The sequence below is a fragment of the Cherax quadricarinatus genome, chromosome 44, assembly GCF_038502225.1.
Source record: "Cherax quadricarinatus isolate ZL_2023a chromosome 44, ASM3850222v1, whole genome shotgun sequence".
NCBI lineage: Eukaryota > Metazoa > Arthropoda > Malacostraca > Decapoda > Parastacidae > Cherax > Cherax quadricarinatus.
The window spans coordinates 29,912,248-29,937,037 of NC_091335.1; the positions used below are offsets into that span (position 1 = coordinate 29,912,248).

Consider the following 24,790-nt stretch of genomic DNA (forward strand, 5'->3'; position numbering starts at 1 on the left):
AGCTGAGTGCTAACTAAGGAAGCTGAGTGTTAACTAAGGAAGCTCAGTGCTAACTAAGGAAGCTGAGTGTTAACTAAGGAATCTGAGTGTTAACTGAGGAAGCTGAGTGTTAACTAAGGAAGCTGAGTGTTAACTATGGAAGCTGAGTGTTAACTAAGTAAGCTGAGTGTTAACTTAGGAAGATAAATGTTAACTAAGCAAGGTGATTGTTAACTTAGGAAGCTGAGTGTTAACTTAGGAAGCACTGATCTTAGCGACTCCTACTGACGCACTGATCTTAGCGACTCCTACTGACACACTGATCTTAGCGACTCCTACTGACGCACTGATCTTAGCGACTCCTACTGACACACTGATCTTAGCGACTCCTACTGACGCACTGATCTTAGCGACTCCTACTGACACACTGATCTTAGGGACTCCTACTGACACACTGATCTTAGCGACTCCTACTGACACACTGATCTTAGTGACTCCTACTGACACATTGATCTTAGCGACTCCTGCTGACACACTGATCTTAGCGACTCCTACTGACACACTGATCTTAGCGACTCCTACTGACACACTGATCTTGGCGATTCCTACTGACACACTGATCTTAGCGACTCCTACTGACACACTAATCTTAGCGACTCCTACTGACACACTGATCTTAGCGACTGCTACTGACGCACTGATCTAAGCGACTCCTACTGACGCACTGATCTTAGCTACTCCTACTGACGCACTAATCTTAGCGACTCCTACTGACGCACTGATCTTAGCGACTCCTACTGACACACTGATCTTAGCGACTCCTACTGACACATTGATCTTGGCGATTCCTACTGACACACTGATCTTAGCGACTCCTACTGACACACTAATCTTAGCGACTCCTACTGACACACTGATCTTAGCGACTCCTACTGACACACTGATCTTAGCGACTCCTACTGACACACTGATCTTAGCGACTCCTACTGACACACTGATCTTAGCGACTCCTACTGACACACTGATCTTAGCGACTCCTACTTACACACTGATCTTAGCGACTCCTACTGACACACTGATCTTAGCGACTCCTACTGACACACTGATCTTAGCGACTCCTACTGACACACTGATCTTAGCGACTCCTACTGACACACTGATCTTAGCGACTCCTACTGACACACTAATCTTAGCGACTCCTACTGACGCACTGATCTTAGCTACTCCTACTGACACACTGATCTTAGCGACTCCTACTGACACACTGATCTTAGCGACTCCTACTGACACATTGATCTTGGCGATTCCTACTGACACACTGATCTTAGCGACTCCTACTGACACACTAATCTTAGCGACTCCTACTGACACACTGATCTTAGCGACTCCTACTGACACACTGATCTTAGCGACTCCTACTGACAAACTGATCTTAGCGACTCCTACTGACACACTGATCTTAGCGACTCCTACTGACACACTGATCTTAGCGACTCCTACTGACACACTGATCTTAGCGACTCCTACTGACACACTGATCTTAGCGACTCCTACTGACACACTGATCTTAGCGACTCCTACTGACACACTGATCTTAGCGACTCCTACTGACACACTGATCTTAGCGAGTCCTACTGACACACTGATCTTAGCGACTCCTACTGACGCACTGATCTTAGCGACTCCTACTGACACACTGATCTTAGCGACTCCTACTGACACACTGATCTTAGCGACTCCCACTGACACACTGATCTTAGCGACTCCTACTGACACACTGATCTTAGCGACTCCCACTGACACACTGATCTTAGCGACTCCTACTGACGCACTGATCTTAGCGACTCCCACTGACACACTGATCTTAGCGACTCCTACTGACGCACTGATCTTAGCGACGCGCACCGTCTCTCAGATCTTCTGAAAAGTCATTAAGTGTTTATTCCCTAATTAACTAATCTCAGCCCATTTTAAAGAGATTCAAGTTATCTTGACAGGTTGTGAACATGTGAGGTGCAAGTTAATAAGCCTTTGAGAGGCTTGACGCTCAATTAATTAGCCAGCCAATTAAAGACAGCCTCAGAGAGCCAGCGTTACATCCCTCTCTCTAATCTTGTTTTCTTGTATCTTTCATTCACTTATCCATTTTTGGTCCGTTATCAACAACGATAACCAAATATACTTCCGTTATTACCTTGCACTACCAACGTTGTATTATATTACCAGCATTATACACTACCAACTATATATTATATTACCAACATTATACACTACCAACTATATATTATATTACCAGCATTATACACTACCAACGTTATACACTACTAACATACACTACCAACATTATACACTACCAACATTATACACTACCAACATTATACACTACCAACATTATACACTGCCAACATTACACGCTACCAACATTATTCACTACCAACATTACACGCTACCAACATTATACACTACCAACATTATACACTACCAACATTACACACTACCAACATTACACACTACCAACATTACACACTACCAACATTACACACTACCAACATTACACACTACCAACATTACACACTGCCAACATTATACACTGCCAACATTATACACTGCCTACATTACACACTACCAACATTACACACTACCAACATTACACACTACCAACATTACACACTGCCAACATTACACACTGCCAACATTATACACTGCCTACATTACACACTACCAACATTACACACTACCAACATTACACACTACCAACATTACACACTACCAACATTATACACTACCAACATTATACACTACCAACATTATACACTACCAACATTATACACTACCAACATTATACACTACCAGCATTACACACTACCAACATTACACTCTACCAACATTACACACTACCAACATTATACACTACCAACATTATACACTACCAACATAATACACTACCAACATTATACACTACCAGCATTACACACTACCAACGTTATACACTACCAACATTATACACTACCAACATTATACACTACCAACATTATACACTACCAACATTATACACTACCAGCATTACACACTACCAACATTACACACTACCAACATTATACACTACCAACATTATACACTACCAACATTATACACTACCAACATTATACACTACCAACATTATACACTACCAGCATTACACACTACCAACATTACACTCTACCAACATTACACACTACCAACATTATACACTACCAACATTATACACTACCAACATTATACACTACCAACATTATACACTACCAGCATTACACACTACCAACGTTATACACTACCAACATTATACACTACCAACATTATACACTACCAACATTATACACTACCAACATTATACACTACCAAACACCAGCATTGCGCTATTCTGAGAAAAAACTTCCCCTCACTCCTTCAGTTGCAACCTTGCAACATTGCACAGCTCCTGATGACGCACTGAGAACTGTGAAAGTACTTGAGCTAAAGATTTCCACCCCTCCCCCCCCCCCGGTGGTTTGTCCTGCATAGTTAACATCGACCTTCTGTGACTGTTTGCGAGTGTATATATATATATATATATATATATATATATATATATATATATATATATATATATATATATATATATATATATATATATATAATGCATAAGTATTCATCTGTACATATATATACTCAAAGATATATATTCACACTTATGCCTTTGAATATATACTTATATATATTCGTATGCACAAACATAGACAGAAATGCACAGTATATTTTTATACACTGGATGCTATGACCACCTTGCACTATTCCTTTTGCGTGTATTGAGGTAGAGGAACTGGGGTTATGGAATACAGGGATGTCTTGAGATCCACTTGCCTACACACTTGCTCGGTATCTAAGCACTTGGCATTCAAAACCAGCTTTACCCCCCCCCTCTCTCCAGCCTTTAATGAGACGAACCATACCCCATCTTCCCTCCACTCCAGTTCTATACGCTCTCAAAGTCATCCTATTCTGATCCATTCTCACTGAATATCCAGACCACCTCAACAACCCATCTTCAGCCATCTGGATAAATACTTTTACTAATTCCGCACCTCCTCCTAATCTCTAAGCTTCGAATTCTCTGCGTAATATTCACACCACACATTGCCCTCAGACATGATATCTCCACTTCCTCCAGCCTTCTCCTTGTTACAACATTCAATCATACTTCACACCCATGTATGAGCATTAGTACCACTATACTCTCATACATTCCCCTTTTTGTCTCCACTGATAACATTCTTTGTTTCCATAGATGCCTCAATGCACCAGTCACCTCTTTTTGACACGTCCACTCCGAAATATCTGAACACATTCACTTCGTCCATATTCCTTCACTCCAATCTGATATTAAATATTTCATTGCCTGTTTTTTTTTTTATCTTCATCTGCCTACTCTTTCCTACGTTCGCTTTTAATATCCTTTTACATACCCTCCCAAATTCATCCACCATATCTCGTGAGTATCCAGATTCCACATCCATACACATACCTCTGTTTTTTTTCTCTCTCTCTCTTTCTCTCATTAACACTAGGCTATATTTTATCTCGTCAGACTCAGCGACATCAGTACGGCTGGTGACTGGGAGTGATGGCCTGGTGAGACTGGTGGAGGGTGTTCCTGGCACCATCACCTGTGTTGGGGAGGGTGCACGACCCCCAGCACGACTTCTATGGTGGAAGGATGGTCTTCCTTTCACATACCCTGCCCAGGTCAGTGCCCATCCTGCCCTGGGTCAATGCTCCCTCTGCCCCCAGGTCATAGGCCTTCTTGAACAGGTTAGCACCCTTCTTGAACAATTCAGTGTCTTATTTGTCCAGGTTTGTGGCCTCCCTGTCCAGGTCTGTTGCCTCCCTGTCCAGGTCTGTGGCCTCCCTGTCCAGGTCTGTGGCCTCCCTGTCCAGGTCTGTGGCCTCCCTGTCCAGGTGTGTATTTCCTTGACAAGATAAACATTACCTTGCTCACACTGTGAACAATACATTCATTCACACCTATCAAATACACTCATACAAGCAACATCTAAGTATCTTTGTCGACTTTTGCCAACAGTGGCTATATAATGTTGGACAAAAGAACATAAACACCTGCCGATTGAACTGTCTAACTGTCGAATGACTAAATCAATTTAATTGCATTAGAGGACCACTTTTGCGTTGCCTTCCAAGACGATAATTCACCAGTTCACACCGCTAGAGTTGTATAAAATTGACATGAAGAACATAATAGGGAAGTCGAGCACTTAGATTGGCTCCACAACCGCCGGATCTAAATATTATCGAGCATCTGTGGGGTAAACTGGACCAGCAAGTCAAGAAGCGATTACCTACACCGTCGTCTTACAAAGAGTTTGAGTTTGCTTGAATAATGGCTCAAAATTTTCCTGGATACTGATCAGTTGCTATATGAATCAATTAATCGACGAACTGGTTCGGATTTAGCTGCAAATAAAAAGCCATTTCCATTCTGAAAATAAAATATATTATAGAACAAGGTGTTCATTTTATTTTGTCGCCCAGCTCCCTGTAATCTGACGACTGTAAAAATATATACAGTAGAGGTTATCAGTCCCTCCAGCCCAGGAGCAGGTGAGCACCGTAGTCATCTTCCACTGTCTGATATATATACTACTGCAGTCTTCAGGTTATATCTTAGTATTGTATTGATACTGTCACTGGATGGCGAAATACCTGTAAAATTAAAATGTCCACATGTTGCAGATGTGTGTTTAATTTATCATCTTGGAGGTACTGTATACCACTGATATGCAGCTTGTCAGACACAGCAACGACACAGAATCTTAATGTAGACTACATCACCACAGCCTATTTACTAACTCTTTGGGCATGACCTACTTCCACTGGGAAATCCCGTCTACTTGTGACAATACCTTCGTCAGCTGCACTTCATCTGACTCCAGTATACAAGCACCCGTCTTCTTGTCTGTGCTTCAGTCACGTCTACAGTGCTCATCACTTGCTCCTAGAATGAGAGACTGATTACTTCACTGTCTGATGTGTATATTTCTTCATTCTTCAGATTATGTCCATGTGTTTTATTATTAAAGTTACTGAACGGCGAAACATCTACAATTAAAAAGACAGATGTTATTCATGTGTCTAATTCCTCTCACAAACCTGCTGGATGCTCAAGCCCCTAAAACGCAAAGCTTATTTTACCTCGCTTCCTTCTAATATTCATCCTGCCTATGTTAGTGTTTTTCCTACCCAAGACAGCGTCCTCTGTGTTCAGGTCACTATGCTCCTTGCACAGGCAGTGCCCTCACTACCCAGGTCAGTGACTTCTCTGCATCGGAGAATGCCTTCTCTACACATGTCTGTGTCATCCCTGCCTAAATCAATGTCATCTGTGCCCAGTTCAGTGTCCTCGCTGCTTAAATCAAAGTCATCATCTGCCATGATCAGTCATTTCTGCTCTAGCTCAGTGCTCCTCAGCTCAGACAAGTATCCTCAGTGCCCAGGTTAGTGCCCTTACGCTTTTTCTAGCCACTATCCTCTGTATACCAATCATTCTCTTCCTATTAATGTAAATGTATATAGAGACTATATAAATTGGTGACTTGTCGTGAATTAAGCAATAAAAATACTGGCAAGCAAAACGAGTTTCGTGTCCCACGGGACGTGTCGCCAGCCGGAATTGTATGCTTGCCTAACGTATAGGCATGACCTAGCTCCACCTGTGGCTTTGTCCAATGTGATGCCGTCTACTGCTGCTTCACCTCACCTGTCTGCGGTATATAAGCTCCTTCCCTGCATATATACTGAACTCATATCAAGGTTGATAGACTGATCACATTGACTGTAGGCTGAAGGACTGATCACCTCAAACTCCTCATATTTCACCTTTCTCTACATTGGACTGAAGAAACCACGATGACCAAGTTTTGTATATGTATCTAATTCATCATCCTGTCGGCTCTCTGAACCACTTATCTGCACCTCGGGTTGCATACTATCCGCCTGTATGCTAAATACGCATTTAATCATATTATGGACCATTCTTGTTTCATGTGATGCAACATATACTGTTTGTCTAAGTTTATAAGCTTGAAAGGAAAAGTAATTATAATGTAATTATAATTTAGAGAGCAAACAGCCAACTGCACACAAATTCATGCTACTATTGGGCAATAGTCTGAAATTACTTAGTTGACTTACATTCTTATAACTATAACCATAATTTTAAAAGGGTGGACCGGCAAGCCAGCTGAAAGTCTCGGTTATATGACCAAAAGCTCTAATGGAGGGTTATCATCTGACCAAGACCCGTGTCGGGAAACACTTGTCCTGTTTCCTAATGAACCTTACCTAACCTAACCTAACCTAACCTAACCTAACCTAACCTAACCTTAAGCACAATGTATAGGAGTATTATATATCATCATTGGTGTATATGTATAAATTAAGAAGAATTAGACACATGTCCAACAACTGGGTATCTTTTTTAAGACGACGTATCGCCAGTCAGTGGCTATACACGTACAACACAGAGGACTGAAGAGGTGGAAGATGAGGTAATCAGTCCCTCGGCCCAAGAGCAGGTGTTCAGTTCTGTAGTCTAGAGGAATCTGAAGCACAGGTTAGGTTAGGTAAAATCAGCCAGGAAACAAAACAAATGCTTCCTAACGAGCCACTGGAGTTTTTGGTCATTTGACCGAGGCCTTGTCCTGGCTTACCAGTCCACCTATTTAAAAAGTAATATGTGATAAATTTAGCGCAGGGTGGAAAAAATGGCGACAGATGAGATGCAGCATCTCATCTGACACTAGTATATAAATCCACTTCTTCCAGCCTGAGATGCAGACTCCAGATTACACTACTGACCACCTGGTTTTAGGATGAGGGTCGGATTACATTATCTTCTTTTAGGATGAAGGACGGATTACATTATCTTCTTTTAGGATGAAGGACGGATTACATTATCTTCTTTTAGGATGAAGGACGGATTACATTATCTTCTTTTAGGATGAAGGACGGATTACATTATCTTCTTTTAGGTTGAGGGAAGGATTATATTATCTTCTTTTAGGTTGAAGGACGGATTACATTATCTTCTTTTAGGTTGAGGGAAGGATTATATTATCTTTTTTTAGGTTGAGGGACGAAATACCTTATCTTCTTTTAGGTTGAGGGACGGATTCCAGTATCTTTTAGGTTGAGGGTCAGATTACATTATCTTTTTTTAGTTTGAAGGGCGGATTACATTTCCTTCTATCTCTTTAGTCCTCTGTAATGTACTGATGAAGGAACTGGTTTCCAAAACTTGTACGTAATTAAGATACCCAGTTGCACATGTAACTAATTGTTCAATACATAAGAATATTTGCAGGGTACACAAAGTTACCTCAGGGTACAACATACTTGTGGAAAGACACCCACTAGTGGAAGTCGGTCAGGTACACTGGTTAGCCAGGTGAAGAATTCTCTGTATCAAGGGCTCAAGATATTTCTATGTCTGACAGAGTTTAAATGAAAGGTTTAGAAAATTGACAAGAGGTTGTACATCATACATGTAAGCATGATTACTCTCCCATTATCCCGTCCTCCAGAGGGCCATGTCTGACCCCTAACAGTGGGTGACATGGTCGGCGTCACACTAACCTTTATACCCTCTTAACTCCTGTTATACAAGGATAAAAACATTGATAGTAAACAGTGCATAAAAAGGGTCTTGGTATATAAACTAATATAAAGGATATTACTAAAAGAACAATCATCTGGTAAACTTATGGAGAACAGAAAGAACATCCCAAAATTAATTGACCGTATACGCAGGCGTACAAGTCTGCCCCGTGTACAAGTCTTCCCCTAAAATCTGGAGGTGTTAATTCAGGTTTTAGGCCAATATTCGTCAGATAGATTGTCCTCTCTACAATTTCTACACCTTAATCATTCATTGAAAATTATCTTTGATACGGCAAATATAAAATCTGAAATTACTGAGGTAGATTTTTCGTTACATGACTTGTAAACGTGTTGATCAGCCGACCACAGTAGCAGACCTGTTCGAAAAGCCTAATAGCGTGTCGTTCCCGAGACGTTGGAGCCGACACGCTATTAGGTGACAATGTTTATGTCCGTGATAAGACGGACTCCATACTCCTCCTATATTAGGTTAGTGACGGGGATAGACTTAATATTTTCGTATATTATGTATTATTTTTAATAAAAACGTGACTAGACAACAAGAAACAGCAAATACAAAAATACAACTTGCACCTGAGACTCATGATACAGTACTAGCATCATGGCATCAGTTGGCTAGTGGCGTCACTTCCCACCCTCGGTAAAGTTCCCTGACCTTTTTTTCACCTCTGTCATATCTCAGCAACTTTTATACTCAGCCTATTAGTCGACCTCTACTTTTTACAAAGATATATTTTTGCTTAAAAGGTTTAAGTATACGCCTGCATATATGGTACTAATTTTTTTGCAAGCAAACTCTGTGGTGTTTAAACAGGTGAGACGAGGTAAGAGGTAAATAATGTCTGGTTTTTGAGAAGTGTGGGAAATGCGCAGCTGAACTAGTGTAGTAAGCAAGAAAAGTAATTTATTTACTTTTCTTATACGCTAGAAAGCTAATTCAAACATAAACCAGCAAAAGATGAGGCCACGTATTTACATTTAATCAGACTACGTCAAGGGGCTGCAGGAACCTCGTTTACAATGGTGCGCAAATAAATACTAGGACATATTTATTTGTTAATACATGTGTGGTTTTCTTACATTTTTATCGGTGTTAATTGTTATTTGTTACCTAAGAGCGAGAGAGAGAGAGAGAGAGAGAGAGAGAGAGAGAGAGGAAAGAGAATATCAGACAGAAAGAGAGGTAGAGGGAGACAGAGACAGAGAGAGAAACAGACAGATGGAGGCAGAGACAGACAGATTAATACACAGATAGCTGAATAAGTATTTCACGCTTTCATCCTACAGTGGTTATAAGTGTTATTATAATCAAAATTAATCGCTAACCCACAGGGGTTATACAGCGCTGCAGAGTAATGGCTGTAATAAATCTGTTGTCAAAAAGTCAAAGAAGGAGTCTGTGTCAAATGTGGGGCCGTCAGCGAGGAGGGAAGATAGAGTGTTACAGCGGTGACGACGTCCGAGGTAAATTCTGCGTGCTTGTTGATAGACAAGACAGTCAAGTAGAATATGGCAGACTGAAATTGCAACCTGACAACTCGCACGAAGTGGAACTGGGCGCCTGTCCATGAGATACCCATGAAACCATACCCCCGGCCGGGATTGAACTCGCGGTCATAGAGTCTCAAAACTCCAGCCCGTCGCGGGTTCAATCCCGGCCGGGGGTATGGTTTGTTTGCAATCGTGTCATTACGATTTCTTGAGTCATGTTGACGGCAGATACCCATGAGTGAGACGTGTGCGCCCGATGCGAAGACGGGAGAGTGTAGTCTCCCAATCTCCACATCGATGCTAAATAGAACAGGATCCGATACTCGGCTTAAAGGAATCAGTTCAGACCAACATAGTTGCCAACAGCTGCGAAGGCGGCTCTGGTGGCCTGGTGGTTAACGCTCTCGCTTCACACGGTGAGGGTCTGGGTTCGATTCCCAGCCAGAGTAGAAACATTGGACGTGTTTCTTTCAACCTGTTGTCTATGTTCCCCATCAGTAAAATGGGTACCTGGGTGTTAGTCGACTGGTGTGGGTCGCATCCTGGGACACTGACCTAAGGAGGCCTGGTCACAGACAGGCCGCGGGGGCGTTGACCCCCGGAACTCTCTCCAGGTAAACTCTCCAGGTAATAGAATACCTTTATATGAAACTGGAAGGTCATGTACCGTAGACCATGGAGCAGTCTGCCCACTCGCTGCCCTGAACATCAACATGCCCAGCTGGCCCAGTGGCTAACGGGTTCTGTTCTTGTCCGTGGTATGGTGAGTCATGCCCAGGTACCCAGCACAAAACTATTTCTTTGTTTTTCCTCTAAATAAGGCGCAACGAAAGTTGTATACGAAGAACCAGGGAATGAACCGAGTTAAATTTTTTGATAGCTTGCAAAACATTGAAAGAGTCTTAGACTACCACAGATAATGAGGTCTGGACGCAGTGCCGATAATCGCTATGAAAACTGCATACAGTTCAGCTGTGAAGATGCTAGCTGAGTCTAATACATGACCTTGCACAACACTGTCCTGGAACACTGCTACAAACAAGACAAAGTGAAGAGTATTTAGAACCATCAGTGTAAACTACAACTGAACGAGAATGAGACCGAAAGAAAGCGAGAAGCCACTGTAGGTATTTGAGCTTTCGTGCACGGCAGTGCGAAATAACAGACACGAACTGTCTGAACCTCCCAAAGGCGAGGAGAAAGGTTAGATTCCAGATCTATATAATGGGGGTAACTGAAGAGAAGTCAAGAGCGAGTGAAGACGAAGAGATAAGGGACAGAATAAACAAATACTGGACCCCTACTAAAGTCCGTACTATCCTGTATATAGAAAGATCGCGAAGGTCATGAGAGCGGACAAAATAACGGGGGAAATGGGCATTATGGTGATCATTCAAGGATGTAATATGCGCCTCTGCATATAGTCTCTCGACAGGGCAAGAGCGAAAAGCACCTAGACATAAACGTAATCCCTGATGATAAATGGAATCATGTTTACAAAGAGTTGCAGGAGGGTCTGCAGAATATATATTGTCGCCATAGTCAGGGGTGAACTGACTCTTGAAATCATAAAGACACGAATGCTGAATGCAGTCGAACGATAGTTCGATGATCTGCCCCCATGAAAGATGAAGTTCAGCCGGCTATGGATGTTCAGCCGGCTATAGCATGTTGCTTTCCAGGACAGCCGACGATCAAACAGAAGGCCGAGAAATCTGACCGTATCACGTTAAGGATGCGAGAACCATACATGTATAATGAAGTATCAGAGACAACAGAATACCGGCGAATAAAAAAAAAATGGGCACGTTTTAGCGCCAGAAAATTAAAACCCATGACTAGTGGCTCAATGGGAAATACGGTTGTTTTAGCGCCAGAAAATTAAAACCCATGACTAGTGGCTCAATGGGAAATACGGTTGACAGCATTCTGGAGTGAGGTTGCAACTAGGTGACAGTCAGCGCCTGCACAAGCTACAGCAAACTCATCAACATAGTGATGACCAAATATTGGATGGAAAAACAGAGGCTAGATCATTTATAACGAGTAGAGAAAGAGTGGTGCTAAGGACACATCCTTGAGGAACACTTTCAGTTTGGACGAAGTCCGGGGAAAACACATCATAAACCCGAACACGGAAATGTAGCAGATAGCCTTGGAGGCCTAAGGAATAAATTTGGGCCAGTATGATGTATCTACAAGTAGTGTCATATGCCTTTTAAAGAAATAAAGTACTGTAATAACCGAGTGGTTACTAGCAAAGGCATTACGAACATATGTATCTAAACGTAAGGGGTCAGTAGTGGAGCGGCCCTTACGCAGGCCAGATTAATTAGAAGACAGGCTATTGTGTGTGTCTAAATACCACGCCAAACGATAGTGTGAGGCATCGTGGCCCGACGTTCCAGGTTTAAGAAAAGGCAGAACAACGGCAGTTTTCCAAGCTGGGAAGCACTCCTTGCGACCAAATAATTTTAAAAGACGTAAGAGGACTACGAAATCTGACGGATGTAAAGGCTGAAGCATAGGACTATGAATGTCATCAGGCCCAGCTGCCGACCATCGGCCAGTGGAAATTATTGACTCTTGTTCTAGAAGTGTAAAAGGCACATTATAAGACTTTTCTGCTAGAAGAAAAGCCTCAAAGCAATAACTCTCTGGCAGACTTGGAGGAAAGAAACGAGGGGCATAGATGGAGCCCCTGAGAGATACGGACAAGATGATTTCCAATTTCTGTGGAAATTCAAGAGGGCTGGCAGTGCTGACACCGGCAACCCTAAGAACCGGAGCCGTGTCTGAAGAGTATTTGCCTCTCAAATTCCGTACTTTTTTCTAAACTGCACTCCTAGAGAAAGTCGAAGTGACGGTAGAAACAATCCTGCCAACAAATGCGTTTAGCTTCTCGGATGACACGTCGGGCAACCGCCCTAGCATGCTGACAATCAAGGAGTTGCTCTGTGGTCCTATTGTGACGGTATCGGCCCCGTGCAGCATAAGTAGGAGACCACCAAGGCACGCATATCTGAGGGTGCCTACCTGAGGTTTGAAGGATTGTATTCGAGGCTGCGGTTGAAACAGATGACAGAAATAGTTGTAATAGTTTAGCAGTTGAGGACAAAAACAGTTTGATGCGAGTAAATGGCCCAGTTCGCTAACGTGGGCTACGAGGAGGGCGAGAATATATACGAGAAGATAGGAGAAAATGATTGCTGTTACGTAAATCAGGGAGCACAGACCAGATGTAGTCGAGTGAAGTTGAGGAGGAGCAGATTGAGTTAGAGGGCGACTGTTGAAATGAGTGAGATGACCCTTATATAAAACATGGATGGGAAGAGAAGTTAGAAGAGCCTCAAATTGATCACCTCGAGAGTCACAGTGAGACCCTACTCGGAGGAAATGAGCATTATAATCTAATAAGAGGAGATGAGGAGGTATGGAAGAAATCAGAGATGCCAAATCCAGAATAGATAATGGCCGAGAAGGATCAAGATATAATGTACGGACTGTATACCACTTGCCGAAGTGGCTGCTGGCTGCAGTGTAATGCAGCGAGGTATGGACCAGGACCCCGAGAATGTGGTATACCGTGGTGCACGACAAGTGCACTTTTATTAAAAGTCTCGTCGGGTAAAGGATCCGATGAATGTAATAAGATATAGCCCGAGATGGAACGGTAAATAGCAGAACGCAATTTTGGCTCTTGAAACAGACACAAACAGGAAAAAACTGAGAGAGCAACACCTGAAACTCTCCCCGATTACCCCTGCGACCTCGAATATTCCACTGCTATGATCGGCTAATAGATCGTAACAGTAACATTTTGCAGTTGTCTATCGACCAGGAGAGTCAGTAAAGTCAACATGCGAAGGCAATGGGAAAATAGTAAAGAGTGAAGCATTGGAGTGACGTGAAGAAAGGCGATGTGAAGACGGGTGCGGAAGGGTGGACCAGTGTCCATCGTAGGTGTTGTCTCCTCGATAAACACAAAGATGACTTCAGTAGTTTCTGATGAGGGACAAGTAAGAGAGAGCTTGGCAGCTGAGGGAGAAGATGTAGTTTGGGTAAAAAGTGGAGAGACAACAGAAGACACCAAAGGGGTAGAGGTGTGTTGACAAGCAGAATCTTCCAGAGGCTCAGGCGAGGGAGTAACTGTACTTGGGGGTGGATGATCCTCCACAACAGTATCAGATGAGTCTCGAGGTAAAGGTCGAGACTCAGAGATAGACAAGAACGTTTGGGAATGTCATGTGGTTTGGGAGTTGAAGGAGAATTGGACGAAGATATAGACTTTGGAGAAGAAGAGACATGTGGCATCAATTTAGTTTTGAGGGGGCGAGTAGACGTTGAAACATGAGAGTGAGAAGGTGGAAAAGCAGGACAGGAAGAGATAATGAGGTTAGAACCTCAGAGCTTATGCCCGTAAAAGGATTGGACATTGAGTTGGCTGTGGAATTAAGGAACATAAGAACATAAGAACATAAGAACACAGAGGCAATTGTGGAAGCAGGCACCTCCGAGGTCTGGGGCCGTCTAGCGATCCTGGAATAAGAGAGCCTTGGGAGTCTCCATTGGAGGTGGAGATGGGAAACTGCCATGGCATAAGAGAAGTCCTCATTCTCTTTAAGACACCGGATATCTCTCTCTCTTAAGAAAATCGGGCAACGGCGAGAACAGGAAAGGTGCGCCTCGTTACAGTTAAGGCAAGAAGGAGGGTGACTGCAGGATGGGCGTCTTTGATCAGCTGCACTACAGACAGGGCATTCTGCCACTGACTTGCACTGTTTTGCCGGGTGGCCGAAGGTCAGCATTTTCTACATTGATGCGGGGTATGGATCACCTCCAGTACCTGTAGGCGTTCTCCAGCTACATAAACAGTTCGTGGCAGTTCACGGCTGTCAAAAGTTAGCCTCGCTATATTGCTAGGATAGCATCTCCACCCACAAGCCGGAAGTTGTGTCAACTTTAATGATCAGAGATCCTGGAGCACGAGTTACTCCAGATTGGCGTCATTACACGCTCGAAAGTTGCGTTGTACGATCGTATGTGGAACTACAATAGATCCAGAACAGGAATTAAGGGAGATGTGCCCGCGAACCGTAACTGGTGTGTTGTCAACAATGTCAAGAAGTGAAAGATTACTACGTGCTCTGCATTTTGTACTGTGACAACACGTGTGCCACTCGTAAGAGCATGGAACAAAATATTCTGTCCAACATTTCAAAGGACTACCATGCTGATGCTGTGGTTGGAAAGATATCAGCGGTAGAAGCTGGCTGGAGTGTAAAGAATTTTGTCCAAGGACTTTGAAACATAGAGCATAAGAGGAGGAATTGCTTAGTTGGACTCTTTTTAGATGAGTGAGATTAAACTGAGGTAGGGTTCATCAGTGACAGGTCGAGGCCATTTGGACAGAGTTATGTATGTGTGTGTATATGTGTGAGAGAGAGAGAGAGAGAGAGTCAGGAGCGAGTCTTAGTACTGGATCACATCTTCCTGCCCCTGAGATGAAGTCTCCAATAACTACTTGCAGGATCTTTAAAAAAATACACGTGCTAAGAACTATAAAACCTTCAACTGCTCAAAAACAAAACTTATATACCATCAGTTTGGTAGTTTTTCTCTTGCCTTTTATGGGACGATTACCTTGAAAAAAATCAAGAATATATTAACGTGTAAAGATCACTTTAGCAGAAGAACTCAGTTACATTATGTCTATAAATTTAGAGTTAGAAGTTCACCTTCGTTTATTGCACAATGATAAACGAAAGTTTTTTGCTCGTTTTATTTATATATAATGTAGTAACGTTGATTGTATTTCAAGAAACAACTATGTTGTTTTAAATTAGTGAATAATAATAATGAGAATATAGGGAAGAGAAAAGAATGGAAGAGAATGGTAGAGAAGAGTGATTGAGAGAGCAGGTTAGCAGAGAGCAGGTTAGCAGAGAGCAGGTTAGCAGAGAGCAGGTTAGCAGAGAGCAGGTTAGCAGAGAGCAGGTTAGCAGAGAGCAGGTTAGCAGAGAGCAGGTTAGCAGAGAGCAGGTTAGCAGAGAGCAGGTTAGCAGAGCAGGTTAGCATAGAGCAGGTTAGCAGAGAGCAGGTTAGCAAAGAGCGCGTTAGCAGAGAGCAGGTTAGCAGAGGCCAGGTTAGAAGAGAGCAGGTTAGCAGAGGCCAGGTTAGCAGAGAGCAGGTTAGCAGAGAGCAGGTTAGCAGAGAGCAGGTTAGCAGAGACCAGGTTAGCAGAGAGCAGGTTAGTAGAGACCAGGTTAGCAGAGAGCAGGTTAGCAGAGGCCAGGTTAGCAGAGAGCAGGTTAGCAGAGAGCAGGTTAGCAGAGGCCAGGTTAGCAGAGAGCAGGTTAGCAGAGAGCAGGTTAGCAGAGAGCAGGTTAGCAGAGAGCAGGTTAGTAGAGACCAGGTTAGCAGAGGCCATGTTAGCAGAGAGCAGGTTAGCAGAGAGCAGGTTAGCAGAGAGCAGGTAACCAGAGAGCAGGTTAGCAGAGAGCAGGTTAGCAGAGAGCAGGTTAGCAGAGAGCAGGTTAGCAGAGAGCAGGTTAGCAGAGAGCAGGTTAGCAGAGAGCAGGTTAGCAGAGGCCAGGTTAGCAGAGAGCAGGTTAGCAGAGAGCAGGTTAGCAGAGGCCAGGTTAGCAGAGAGCAGGTTAGCAGAGAGCAGGTTAGCAGAGACCAGGTTAGCAGAGAGCAGGTTAGCAGAAAGCAAGTTAGCAGAGAGCAGGTTAGCAGAGAGCAGGTTAGCAGAGAGCAGGTTAGTAGAGACCAGGTTAGCAGAGGCCAGGTTAGCAGAGAGCAGGTTAGCAGAGAGCAGGTAACCAGAGAGCAGGTTAGCAGAGAGCAGGTAACCAGAGAGCAGGTTAGCAGAGAGCAGGTTAGCAGAGAGCAGGTAACCAGAGAGCAGGTAACCAAAGAGCAGGTAACCAGAGAGCGGGTAACCAGAGAGCAGGTAACCAGAGAGCAGGTAACCAGAGAGCAGGTAACCAGAGAGCAGGTAACCAGAGAGCAGGTAACCAGAGAGCAGGTAACCAGAGAGCAGGTAACCAGAGAGCAGGTAACCAGAGAGTAGGTAACCAGAGAGCAGGTAACCAGAGAGCAGGTAACCAGAGAGCAGGTAACCAGAGAGCAGGTAACCAGAGACCAGGTTAGCAGAGGCCAGGTTAGCAGAGAGCAGGTTAGCAGAGAGCACGTTAGCAGAGAGCAGGTTAGCAGAGAGCAGGTTAGTAGAGACCAGGTTAGCAGAGGCCAGGTTAGCAGAGAGCAGGTAACCAGAGAGCAGGTAACCAAAGAGCAGGTAACCAGAGAGCAGGTAACCAGAGAGCGGGTAACCAGAGAGCAGGAAACCAGAGAGCAGGTAACCAGAGAGCAGGTAACCAGAGAGCAGGTAACCAGAGAGCAGGTAACCAGAGAGCAGGTAACCAGAGAGCAGGTAACCAGAGAGTAGGTAACCAGAGAGCAGGTAACCAGAGAGCAGGTAACCAGAGAGCAGGTAACCAGAGAGCAGGTAACCAGAGAGCAGGTTAGCAGAGAGCAGGTAACCAGAGAGCAGGTAACCAGAGAGCAGGTAACCAGAGAGCAGGTAACCAGAGAGCAGGAAACCAGAGAGCAGGTAACCAGAGAGCAGGTTAGCAGAGAGCAGGTAACCAGAGAGCAGGTAACCAGAGAGCAGGTAACCAGTGAGCAGATAACCAGAGAGCAGGTAACCAGAGAGCAGGTAACCAGTGAGCAGATAACCAGAGAGCAGGTAACCAGAGAGCAGGTAACCAGAGAGCAGGTAACCAGAGAGCAGATAACCAGAGAGCAGGTAACCAGAGAGCAGGTAACCAGAGAGCAAATAACCAGAGAGCAGGTAACCAGAGAGCAGATAACCAGAGAGCAGGTAACCAGAGAGCAGGTAACCAGAGAGCAGATAACCTGAGAGCAGGTAACCAGAGAGCAGGTAACCAGAGAGCAGGTTAGCAGAGAGCAGGTTAGCAGAGAGCAGGTAACCAGAGAGAAGGTTAGCAGAGAGCAGGTTAGCAGAGAGCAGGTAACCAGAGAGAAGGTTAGCAGAGAGCAGGTTAGCAGAGAGCAGGTAACCAGAGAGCAGGTTAGCAGAGAGCAGGTTAGCAGAGAGCAGGTAACTAGAGAGCAGGTTAGCAGAGAGCAGGTTAGCAGAGAGCAGGTAACCAGAGAGCAGGTAACCAAAGAGCAGGTAACCAGAGAGCAGGTAACCAGAGAGCGGGTAACAAGAGAGCAGGTAACCAGAGAGCAGGTAACCAGAGAGCAGGTAACCAGAGAGCAGGTAACCAGAGAGCAGGTAACCAGAGAGCAGGTAACCAGAGAGTAGGTAACCAGAGAGCAGGTAACCAGAGAGCAGGTAACCAGAGAGCAGGTAACCAGAGAGCAGGTTAGCAGAGAGCAGGTAACCAGAGAGAAGGTAACCAGAGAGCAGGTAACCAGAGAGCAGGTAACCAGAGAGCAGGAAACCAGAGAGCAGGTAACCAGAGAGCAGGTTAGCAGAGAGCAGGTAACCAGAGAGCAGGTAACCAGAGAGCAGGTAACCAGTGAGCAGATAACCAGAGAGCAGGTAACCAGAGAGCAGGTAACCAGTGAGCAGATAACCAGAGAGCAGGTAACCAGAGAGCAGGTAACCAGAGAGCAGGTAACCAGAGAGCAGATAACCAGAGAGCAGGTAACCAGAGAGCAGGTAACCAGAGAGCAAATAACCAGAGAGCAGGTAACCAGAGAGCAGGTAACCAGTGAGCAGATAAACAGAGAGCAGGTAACCAGAGAGCAGGTAACCAGAGAGCAGATAACCTGAGAGCAGGTAACCAGAGAGCAGGTAACCAGTGAGCAGATAACCAGAGAGCAGGTAACCAGAGAGCAGGTAACCAGAGAGCAGGTAACCAGAGAGCAGGTAACCAGAGAGCAGGTAACCAGAGAGCAGGTAACCAGAGAGCAGGTAACCAGAGAGCAGGTAACCAGAGAGCAGGTAACCAGAGAGCAGATAACCAGAGAGCAGGTAACCAGAGAGCAGGTAACCAGAGAGCAGGTAACCAGAGAGCAGGTAACCAGAGAGCAGGTAACCAGAGAGCAGGTAACCAGAGAGCAGATAACCAGAGAGCAGGTAACCAAAGAGCAGGTAACCAGAGAGCAGATAACCAGAGAGCAGATAACCAGAGAGCAGGTAACCAAAGAGCAGGTAACCAGAGAGCAGGTAACCAGAGAGCAGGTAACCAAAGAGCAGGTAACCAGAGAGCAGGTAACCAAAGAGCAGGTAACCAGAGAGCAGGTAACCAGAGAGCAGGTAACCAGAGAGCAGGTTAGCTCATACACACGAAGGATGAGATGTGGCAGGTGGTTCCTGCACCCACGTAAGATCTTATACGCTATTTACATACAGACAGAGAATCACTTTACCGAAGGTGGGGAAGACTGAAGGTGGGGAAGAGTGAAGGTGGGAAAGAGTGAAGGTGGGGAAGAGTGAAGGTGGGGAAGAGTGAAGGTGGGGAAGAGTGAAGGTGGAGAAGAGTGAAGGTGGGGAAGAGTAAAGGTAGGGAAGAGTGAAGGTGGGGAAGAGGGAAGGTGGGGAAGAGTAAAGGTAGGGAAGAGCGAAGGTGGGGAAGAGTGAAGGTGGGAAAGAGTGAAGGTGGGAGAGAGTGAAGGTAGGAGAGAGTGAAGGTAGGAGAGAGTGAAGGTGGGAGAGAGTGAAGGTGGGGAAGAGTGAAGGTGGGGAAGAGTGAAGGTGGGGAAGAGTGAAGGTGGGGAAGAGTGAAGGTGGGGAAGAGTGAAGGTGGGGAAGAGTGAAGGTGGGGAAGAGTGAAGGTAGGGAAGAGTGAAGGTGGGGAAGAGTGAAGGTGGGGAAGAGTGAAGGTAGGGAAGAGTGAAGGCAGGAGAGAGTGAAGGCAGGAGAGAGTGAAGGTAGGAGAGAGTGAAGGCAGGAGAGAGTGAAGGTAGGAGAGAGTGAATGTAGGAGAGAGTGAAGGTAGGAGAGAGTGAATGTAGGAGAGAGTGAAGGTAGGAGAGAGTGAAGGTAGGAGAGAGTGAAGGTAGGAGAGAGTGAAGGTAGGAGAGAGTGAAGGTAGGAGAGAGTGAAGGTAGGAGAGAGTGAAGGTAGGAGAGAGTGAAGGTAGGAGAGAGTGAAGGTAGGAGAGAGTGAAGGTAGGAGAGAGTGAAGGTAGGAGAGAGTGAAGGTAGGAGAGAGTGAAGGTAGGAGAGAGTGAAGGTAGGAGAGAGTGAAGGTAGGAGAGAGTGAAGGTAGGAGAGAGTGAAGGTAGGAGAGAGTGAAGGTAGGAGAGAGTGAAGGTAGGAGAGAGTGAAGGTAGGAGAGACTGAAGGTAGGAGAGAGTGAAGGTAGGAGAGAGTGAAGGTAGGAGAGAGTGAAGGTAGGAAAGAGTGAAGGTAGGAGAGAGTGAAGGTAGGAGAGAGTGAAGGTAGGAGAGAGTGAAGGTAGGAAAGAGTGAAGGTAGGAGAGAGTGAAGGTAGGAGAGACTGAAGGTAGGAGAGAGTGAAGGTAGGAGAGAGTGAAGGTAGGAGAGAGTGAAGGTAGGAGAGAGTGAAGGTAGGAGAGAGTGAAGGTAGGAGAGAGTGAAGGTAGGAGAGAGTGAAGGTGGGAGAGAGTGAAGGTAGGAGAGAGTGAAGGTGGGAGAGAGTGAAGGTGGGAGAGAGTGAAGGTAGGAGAGAGTGAAGGTAGGAGAGAGTGAAGGTAGGAGAGAGTGAAGGTAGGAGAGAGTGAAGGTAGGAGAGAGTGAAGGTAGGAGAGAGTGAAGGTAGGAAAGAGTGAAGGTAGGAGAGAGTGAAGGTAGGAGAGAGTGAAGGTAGGAGAGAGTGAAGGTAGGAGAGAGTGAAGGTAGGAGAGACTGAAGGTAGGAGAGAGTGAAGGTAGGAGAGAGTGAAGGTAGGAGAGAGTGAAGGTAGGAAAGAGTGAAGGTAGGAGAGAGTGAAGGTAGGAGAGAGTGAAGGTAGGAGAGAGTGAAGGTAGGAAAGAGTGAAGGTAGGAGAGAGTGAAGGTAGGAGAGACTGAAGGTAGGAGAGAGTGAAGGTAGGAGAGAGTGAAGGTAGGAGAGAGTGAAGGTAGGAGAGAGTGAATGTAGGAGAGAGTGAAGGTAGGAGAGAGTGAAGGTGGGGATGAAAGTAGGGGTGGTGAAGGTGTGTAGAGATTAGAGTGAATACAAATAAAGACTAAATAAACCTGTAGGACTAAGACAATATAGAATGTTATTACAAAGGTAAGTCAATCAGAATTACTCCATATTTCGTTAATTTTCCTACAAATGTTCCAATACTTACTACGTTATCATGCATAGATTAAATGGAGAGGTAGAGGTATTGGGAAGATGGAAGGAATATTTTGAGGAATTGTTAAATGTTGATGAAGATAGGGAAGCTGTGATTTCGTGTATAGGGCAAGGAGGAATAACATCTTGTAGGAGTGAGGAAGAGCCAGTTGTGAGTGTGGGGGAAGTTCGTGAGGCAGTAGGTAAAATGAAAGGGGGTAAGGCAGCCGGGATTGATGGGATAAAGATAGAAATGTTAAAAGCAGGTGGGGATATAGTTTTGGAGTGGTTGGTGCAATTATTTAATAAATGTATGGAAGAGGGTAAGGTACCTGGGGATTGGCAGAGAGCATGCATAGTTCCTTTGTATAAAGGCAAAGGGGATAAAAGAGAGTGCAAAAATTATAGGGGGATAAGTCTGTTGAGTGTACCTGGTAAAGTGTATGGTAGAGTTATAATTGAAAGAATTAAGAGTAAGACGGAGAATAGGATAGCAGATGAACAAGGAGGCTTTAGGAAAGGTAGGGGGTGTGTGGACCAGGTGTTTACAGTGAAACATATAAGTGAACAGTATTTAGATAAGGCTAAAGAGGTCTTTGTGGCATTTATGGTTTTGGAAAAGGCGTATGACAGGGTGGATAGGGGGGCAATGTGGCAGATGTTGCAAGTGTATGGTGTAGGAGGTAGGTTACTGAAAGCAGTGAAGAGTTTTTACGAGGATAGTGAGGCTCAAGTTAGAGTATGTAGGAAAGAGGGAAATTTTTTCCCAGTAAAAGTAGGCCTGAGACAAGGATGTGTGATGTCACCGTGGTTGTTTAATATATTTATAGATGGGGTTGTAAGAGAAGTAAATGCGAGGGTCTTGGCAAGAGGCGTGGAGTTAAAAGATAAAGAATCACACACAAAGTGGGAGTTGTCACAGCTGCTCTTTGCCGATGACACTGTGCTCTTGGGAGATTCTGAAGAGAAGTTGCAGAGATTGGTGGATGAATTTGGTAGGGTGTGCAAAAGAAGAAAATTAAAGGTGAATACAGGAAAGAGTAAGGTTATGAGGATAACAAAAAGATTAGGTGATGAAAGATTGAATATCAGATTGGAGGGAGAGAGTATGGAGGAGGTGAACGTATTCAGATATTTGGGAGTGGACGTGTCAGCGGATGGGTCTATGAAAGATGAGGTGAATCATAGAATTGATGAGGGAAAAAGAGTGAGTGGTGCACTTAGGAGTCTGTGGAGACAAAGAACTTTGTCCTTGGAGGCAAAGAGGGGAATGTATGAGAGTATAGTTTTACCAACGCTCTTATATGGGTGTGAAGCGTGGGTGATGAATGTTGCAGCGAGGAGAAGGCTGGAGGCAGTGGAGATGTCATGTCTGAGGGCAATGTGTGGTGTGAATATAATGCAGAGAATTCGTAGTTTGGAAGTTAGGAGGAGGTGCGGGATTACCAAAACTGTTGTCCAGAGGGCTGAGGAAGGGTTGTTGAGGTGGTTCGGACATGTAGAGAGAATGGAGCGAAACAGAATGACTTCAAGAGTGTATCAGTCTGTAGTGGAAGGAAGGCGGGGTAGGGGTCGGCCTAGGAAGGGTTGGAGGGAGGGGGTAAAGGAGGTTTTGTGTGCGAGGGGCTTGGACTTCCAGCAGGCATGCGTGAGCGTGTTTGATAGGAGTGAATGGAGACAAATGGTTTTTAATACTTGACGTGCTGTTGGAGTGTGAGCAAAGTAACATTTATGAAGGGATTCAGGGAAACCGGCAGGCCGGACTTGAGTCCTGGAGATGGGAAGTACAGTGCCTGCACTCTGAAGGAGGGGTGTTAATGTTGCAGTTTAAAAACTGTAGTGTAAAGCACCCTTCTGGCAAGACAGTGATGGAGTGAATGATGGTGAAAGTTTTTCTTTTTCGGGCCACCCTGCCTTGGTGGGAATCGGCCGGTGTGATAATAAAATAAAAAAAAAACCTAGTATTTTGCAACAGTCCCTTTGGATGAATATTTATTTACACGCATTTGGTTATTTTGTAATAAATTAATTTTATTAACTACGTTAACCAATTTTTGCACAACCCGCACATGGCAGAATTTCGGTCCCACTTGACCCATTAACTAGTCACGCACTAACACGCGAAGGTGAGGGCGCCAATTTATATACCAGAGGAAGACAGGAAAAGGAGATAGAGAATTAGATAAATAAAGAAGTGGAGATAATAGGAAGAAGTAGTGGTGGTAGCAGTAGTAATAATAGTAGTAGTAGCAGTAATAGTATTAGTAGTATTAGTAGCAGTAGTAGTAGTATCAGTAGTTGTTTTGGGTAGGCGGAGATGTGTAGGTGGCACAAGAGTCAGATAATGGAGTGATGCGAAGTTGTAGTAGTAGTAGTAGTAGTAGTTGTACTAGTAGTTGTAGTAGTAGTAGTAGTAGTTGTAGTAGTAGTTGTAGTAGTAGTTGTAGTAGTAGTTGTAGTAGTAGTTGTAGCAGTAGTTGTAGCAGTAGTTGTAGTAGTAGTTGTAGCAGTAGTTGTAGCAGTAGTAGTAGTTGACGTGGTAAAAGAAATGGAGGAAGTCTAAGAGCAAGAAAGAGAACACTGGAAGAGAGCTAATGAACAACGACGGTGGGATCAAAGTACTTGAGAAAAAAAAAAACTCTTAGGACAGAAAACTCCTAGTCAAAGGAAAGACAAAGAAATTAAAGAAAAGGAGAAAAAGTAAGTAAAGAAGATAAAGATCAGTTCAAGTCACGAGTATTCTGAAGTCTGAAACATTTTTACAATGTAACGAGAAAGGAAGGCATCTACAGAGACAAATCCACGACTAAAATTCACATGAGCAAAATTGTGTTTAAGTGATGCTTCAGCAAGACGGCGACTTTGAAGGCTAGAAGAAAGGTTAGTCAGTTTTAGCAGAGAACCAGTCAGTAGGATGACTGTGATCTCTAACATGACAGAAAAGAGCATTACAGGTGTCGGCATGTCTAACACTTCTTTGCTCTTTAAGTCTGTCAGAAAGAGAGCTGTCAATTTTTCCCAAATATTAGAGAGAACAAGAGGATCAGGAAATGGAGTAGACTCCAGAAGTATCAACAGGAGGCGAGGTATAAACTAGATTACTACGAAGGGAGTTAGTTTGGCGAAAAGTTTGCTGTAAACAAACCATAACACGGATAGGGTTTGAACCCGCAGGAGATTCGTCTGTAAAAACTTGCATTTGTGGACACAATGGTGCTTATGCTAACCTTCCTATGGTGTAGAAATATACCTATTTGGACGAATCTTATTGTGGCTAGCTGGTCTAGTGGCTAATGCGACGGCCTGAAGTTTTGAGACTCTCTGATCGCGGGTTCAAACCTCAC

At 44.4% G+C, this 24,790-nt stretch overlaps 1 protein-coding gene across 1 annotated transcript in view; it reads left to right on the plus strand.

Annotated features, from left to right (window-relative positions):
- LOC128697391 (nephrin-like) overlaps positions 1 to 24,790 on the plus strand; it is a 331,037-nt gene that overhangs the window by 39,610 nt on the left and 266,637 nt on the right. Inside the window, 1 exon segment of the mRNA XM_070093857.1 lies at positions 4,583 to 4,740. Within this exon segment, the coding sequence (XP_069949958.1) occupies positions 4,583 to 4,740 (158 nt within the window).